The 6,505-nt window shown below is 41.6% G+C and overlaps 1 protein-coding gene across 1 annotated transcript in view; it reads left to right on the top strand.

The window, feature by feature from the left end:
• The first annotated feature begins 4,284 nt into the window (after positions 1 to 4,284).
• The window catches only part of LOC141777384 (corticotropin-releasing factor receptor 2), a 41,512-nt gene continuing 39,291 nt past the window's right edge, over positions 4,285 to 6,505 (top strand). The window contains exons 1-2 of the mRNA XM_074651584.1: positions 4,285 to 4,607; positions 4,708 to 4,827. Coding sequence (XP_074507685.1) covers positions 4,487 to 4,607; positions 4,708 to 4,827 — 241 coding nt within the window. The 5' untranslated portion in view covers positions 4,285 to 4,486. The remainder of the gene's footprint in view (positions 4,608 to 4,707; positions 4,828 to 6,505) is intronic.

The raw sequence follows: 6,505 nt of genomic DNA, 5'->3' as shown, positions 1-6,505 counted from the left end.
CCAGAGAGAGGACAGGATTTTTTTACAATAAGCCACCTCGGAATGAATTAAATTAATAGAGAGGTTAAATCTCCTCGAGGATGGAGGTCCAGGTCTGTCATGTGGAATGAGGCACCAACAGCCAGGAGAGGCAGAGCGAGGTCCCAGAATCTCTGCATCCGCCATGGATGACCTGATTTTAGCGATGTTGCTTTGGTGAAAGAAGGCGATATTGGAGATATGTTTAGTGTGCTGATCAAAAGAAAGAGTTGAATCGAACGTAACATCAAGATCCTTGACTGTCGAACTTTGGGATATCACACAGTTATCACACAGTTATACTAATAGTTACTTGCTCAAACTGATGTCTATGTCGAGCAGGGCCAGCATCTCAGTTTTATCTGAATTTATCTGCAAGACATTGCTTTACATCCAGCTTTTCAGACAGACAGGCAGGCCTCTAATAAGTAATTTGGGATTGATCCTCTACCTTTATAGGCACATACAGCTGTGTATCATCAGCGTAACAGTGGAAATTAACTCAATGACTATGTGTAATTTGGCCAAAAGGTGCGATATATAGGGAGAAGAGCAGCGGGCCAAGAACAGACCCCTTGGGTATGCCATATTTCACCTCAGAGTATATTGATGTCGTATTATTAAAAGAAACACACTGCGTTCTTTTGGATAGATACGATTGTAACCATGCAAGAGCAAGCCCAGAGATGCCAAGTTTGTTTTCCAATCGGTCAAGGAGTATACGATGATCAATAGTGTTCGAAAGCTGCTCTGAGATCTAGTAGTAAAAGCACAGAGGTGGAATCTGAATCCATGTTTCGGAGCAGATCATTGACAACTTTAGTAAGTGCAGACACCACTCTTTCTAGTATTTTAGAAAACAATGGAAGGTCGCTAATTATTTAGAGATTTTTTAATCAGAGGTTTAACCACGACAGTCTTGAAGCTAGTGGGGACATGCAGTCGTAAGAGACAAATTGACAATATAGAGCAATGGTCGGTCCCAGCAATGGTCAGAGATGTTTAAAAAGTTAAATATGTTAAGGGGTCAAGGAGGCAGGTGGTGGGTTTAGACAATGTTTCAAGATTGACAGTCTCAAAATGTGTAAGGACAGAGACTAACTGGTCTGTAAATTCTGCAGGGCAATATCCATATGTCGAATCCCAATGCCTGGCTATATTAACAAGCGTTTATCCATTTGATCCACTGAGTATTAATGTGTTGCATCCTACAGTATGACGAAGGGTTTTAGTTTCCATGTGACACATACTGAAACTGTTAAATGAAACAAAGTTACAGGTAGGTGGTTGGGGTTGGTGGCAGGCTGACAAACTGTACACCCAGCTAAATGTGCACTCAAGTGATTACAGCAGCTCATTGTTAAAGAGGAGGGTCACTCAACCTTATCGTAATTTGCAGTTTTTTGGAAAATGATAAGTGTCTAAAGTGCTGAACTACATGCTAATTTTCATTATGATCATAATTGTTTTCACATTTTAAAATCACAAATAGACCTTTTATGTTAAAGGGGAAAGCAATTTATCCGTCTCTCGTTCTTTTTAATGCTATTGTCACTGAAGAGTAAAATCAGGCTCCGCTCCATTGAAGAAGAATGGACGACTGAGTGTGTGGAGTCATGCTAAGTTAGGGCAGCCACACTAAATTAGTTTGCTTGTATTTCAGCATTGCTGACAGGTAGCCTGTGAACAAATCTTATTTGTCTTCAAAGGAGCCCTCACCTCAAAAAACAACAGTGTCTGTCATTTGTTCAAATGCTTAAATACATTTTTATTTGTGTATTCCGGACAACCGACCTTTTATGGTTGTGGAAATAATTGCTGTCCTGTCTCAGAAACAAAGGTGGAAAGAGCATGATGCTGTGTTAATGTCACAAAACCACTTAGGGAGGAGGGTGAGGTGGGTGGTTGGGTGTATGAAGTGTCTGACTCTGACACCAGAAAACATGGCTTGCATCCAATGTTGAGTCTTTTAACAATAGCCAACCAGCTTGCCTACACTTAGCCAAACTGTAACCACAGAGGTTAAGGACCGGGTCTTTTTAAAATGCAATGACGAAGTGCTTGTCGCCAAGGTACAGTCTGAGGGCTTGATGCATCAAAGCCAGAGCCGCACTTTTTTGTCTGAGGTCAAAACTCAGATTTTACATCTCAATGCCACGTTTATGAGTCAGCTCATCTGCCCTTGGCTTTAGAAAACTTTAAGTGTATACAAGAACGTCAATATTAGATGATTTCCATTTTGTCCAATGCCAACATTTTTTACTTTTTGCGCTTTAGGCACATGGCAACTATGGCTGAGGTTAGGAAGACTGTGTTTACGACATATATTGCAACCCGATCTCATGGGAAGGTGTTTAAAGCACGCAATTTTAAAGACATTCTGCGTGTCACAATAACACATTTTAGGCTTTTTGTGTGCCGAGGAAAGCTGCAGTGGGTATACTTATACCCACTGCAGCAAATCTGATAAACAAAAAGTTATTTTTATAAAACGGTCACTATATCCTAATAGTAGCGCATGAGACAGGTAATCTGAAAAAAACCCATCATGTGCCTAATGGCATCTGCAAGATTTCACAGACCGTATAAAAACAACCAATCAGAGCTGAGCTGGAGTCTGCCATCTCTGAGCAGCTGTCAATCACTCGCAAACTCCGATCAAACGGTCAAACTAAGCAGCGCTGATCAAATATTAAACAATATTCTGTTTCTATAATGCCTATTTCTTGCCTCAATTGTTTCAGAAACATCTTGAAGTATGCTGTTTAGCTGTAAAATGAGTAAGTTTGTGACCCAGCAGCCATGTTGAGATCAGTTGAGGAAATACCAAGCACCAGCCGGAGCACAGCCAATAGGAACGCTCTCTCTGAAATGACATGTGATTGGCCAAAGTCTCCTGTCTCTGGCTAGATTTTCTAAAGCCTGAAAACAGAGCCATGAGGAGGTGTAAAAACCTAGTTTTCTCTCAGAACACTTGAATTACAATATATGCTGAAAGGTGGATTTTTTGCCCAATGATGCCAAAATATTTTGCATACTGAAGCTTTAACGACATCATTACCTACATTAAGTAAAATACATATGTAAACAATGTCACATAAGTACAGAAAACACGTCACTAACGTAACTTCAAAATAACTCAACAGGGTTAGGGTTAAACTTAGGGACACGAACAGCGGTATCGAACACCAGTCCCCTGTGAAAAGTCCTGTGTTTGCTGAACACCCACACAGGTGTTTTCAGTTCTCCTGCCTGATTAGACCTCTGCTCAGGTTGAAGGTGGGTCAGAGCTTTGATGGGAATTCATTGGGTCACAAATCTTCATTTACCAATAAGAATGATAAAGGTGTTATTTGTCCCGGGTCCAACAAAGGTAACAGGAGACTCAGGAAGATGCCACTCAGTTAGTCTGTCCACACCCACACAGTCCTGAGCAGAGCTCTAATCAGCCAGATTAACTGAAAACACCTGTGTGGGTGTAAAGCGGCTTTAGGGAAATATTGTGGTTACGGTTAATAAAAATAACATTAATTACAGGTTGTGGTGGGATACTAACGCCAGTCTTAAGCATGAAATGAATGTGCTACACCTGCAACCACCACCCTGGGATCCACACACCAGTTTCCTACTTCGCCACATAACTGGATCACTAAATGTTGGCACTGAATGTAAATTGTGAGGTGCAGATTTGTCCAATATGGATGTAATTCCAAGGGATACTTGGACTACAGGTGAAATATAGAGTGATGTTGTGGTTTTAGCTGACGTGTGTCGCCTCACTGTTTTGAGCGATGCTCGTTCATGTCTATGTAGAGCAAGCACAAGCGCAAGCCCGGCGCTGACTTTCGTTGACTTAACGGCCACAGGTGTCGCAATTAACAAACATTTCTGATTCTTACAAACAGTCCCTTTAATTCAGTTTTACAACATGCTAGGACGTGTTGCTTTTAAATTTCACTTTCACTTTCACTAGGCGTAGTAGGCCCCTAATGACCCACATCTATGGGGCTTATATAGCAACTGATAACACCTATTTAATAGCCTGATAAAGGTGAACACATTCAGGCTACATCCACAGCCATCAACAGGTCTGAATGCTTACTGTATATTCTAAAGGCTGTCTCAATCTGAAAGCAGCCACTTCTGAGCCCATAAATAAACACCAGAGGTGGGCAGCAGGTGTGTGGGATCTGTCAGAGTGACAATGCTCTGTCAGTCTGTCAGTCTGTCAGTCCGGTGTGCCTGCTGCCTTTCACCGGGTTGCTGCAGCACGTGGATGGATGTGCGAATGCGCGCCTCTGATTGGCCAGTGCGCGCCGCTCCCAGCGGGAGAGCACTGGGCTCCCTACTTGTCATTACTGTTGCTCCGATTCACATTCACAAGCCCATGAAACACCGCTGGGCTCAGTGTGACAGTCTCTCCGCTCGGACTTGGAATTATTCTCACATTATTTAAAGCAGCAGCACTATGGAAGATCCCATGTATCAGATCATGTTCGGAGAGCTCGGGGACCTGAATTGTAGTTTGATTGATGCTCTCCAAGACACTTTTTTGGAAAACGCTTCATTTTCATTTCTGAGCACTGATGGTAAGATGGAGTTCCTTTTTTCTTTTTTTTTTCTTGTTCAGTATTGAGAGGTGTTGCGTCTTGGATACTATAATCGTGCGCTTTTTCTTTTATTATTAAGGTTTCTATTGCAATGCCACAACGGATGAGATAGGAACCTGCTGGCCGCGGAGCAGCACCGGGAGGATTGTGGAGAGACCCTGCCCTGAGTACATCAACGGGGTGAAGTACAACACAACCAGTAAGATGTTTTAGCTGGCATGGCAAAAGTTATTTTCTGCATTTATTTGGATGAAAAAAAAATGTTTACAAGTTTTTTTGTTGTTGTTATTTTTTAATAAGCACAACACAGCCAGATGTGCTGGCTGTAAAAGTACAATTTAATTTTTTTGGTGAAAATGCAACATTCAGCATTCAGCAAACGTCTTAGTTGCACTGTAGATGATGACTCATGTTAAATTGGTCTGTTGAATCCCCCTTCTGCTCTAATGGAGAGCATGTGGTGACAGTGAATCTCAGTGATCATTACACCTTGTGTCACTGGAACAGCTGCATCACATGTGTGCTGTTCAGAAGGACATCAGTGTGATTATAATTCTTGGTTCTTATAGGTTTGATTCTTCAATCAGATATAGGAAAACTTGGACAATGTTGAGATATTTGTAATGCAGTTTTATGGAGAAGAAATATATATTTTAAAAAAAACTTCGGTGGCAAAATGCAGTGCCAGGGAATATGAATTTGCAATTAGGGCTGTCCTCGACTAACACTGGATTTAATTGACTTTTGATTGAGTCATGAATCTTTGTTGACTAAGCCCAAAACGACTGATTAATCGACTAAGAGAGGGCTGCCCTATTTGCAATAATGGTCAACAACCAGAGACATAATTCAATCATAAAAAGAAGAAATCCATCACAGGCAGTCATGGACAACAGCTTTAGCAGACCAGAATGCATTGCAGTCTGTTATTCTGTAACATACAGGCTTGTCAACCAGGCAGCACCATTCTCCGGCCACCTAATCTGGTGCAGACTTGAGTTCACGAGGTCTCTGCCAATCACATATGTTGTGCTGAATCTAGCCTACAGACATTTCAGGAGGCTGATTTTATTTATGGCATTGAGCTTAACCACGCATGTCATCATAGAGCTCATCAGCCTATTGGTTGTGATGGTGACCTGATGGAGATGGCGACTGTTCTGTATTCAAATAATATTTAATGTGTGGTTTGGAGCACCGACTCTGGTTTGGAGTCAGCTGTTTGTCTTTTAATCAGCTTCACATCGACATCAAGTCTCGACACCAAGTTGCAGCCAAAGTCACTGCATGGCGCTATCTGTAGTTCTCAACAAAAATAACATTTTAAACTTGTTTTTTTTTTTCAACAGTAAGCTGAAGGTATGTTTTTTTTATCTGCTGGCTTGAACGACTGAGCAATTCCATATCCAATCTGTGTCGGCCAACAGTTTTGAGAACAGCACCCACCACACAGACATTGTCACATTATGTAACTCGTGTATTAATCATAAGACCGATGAAGTTGTTGACACAGTGAGAACAGTAAATTGCAGCATTCATTTCAGAAAATAACATCAGAAAATACCTCCTGTAATGCACCAAGCGTAAGGGTTCAGAGCGACAGTGTAAGAGTGTGCGAGGCAAGACTTTTCACAGATGTTATCTCTGTAATAGACTCAGGTGCAGTGTCATTACCCACTAACCCCCCACCACACACACACGCAAACACACACACACACACACACACACACTGTTGTCTGCCTATAGTCTCCTCTCACTGTATTGATTCACCTTTTGCTCTGCTGGTGCTCACAATGCCCCCTGCTGTTAACAGGTTTGACTAATCAAATAGAAAAGAATGAGAGCAGGATTCAAAGAAAAAATAACTCTTTTCAGGA

The sequence above is a fragment of the Sebastes fasciatus genome, chromosome 11, assembly GCF_043250625.1.
Source record: "Sebastes fasciatus isolate fSebFas1 chromosome 11, fSebFas1.pri, whole genome shotgun sequence".
Taxonomy (NCBI): domain Eukaryota; kingdom Metazoa; phylum Chordata; class Actinopteri; order Perciformes; family Sebastidae; genus Sebastes; species Sebastes fasciatus.
The sequence above is the reverse complement of the archived record's forward strand: the minus strand, read 5'-3'. Positions and strand labels throughout refer to the sequence as shown.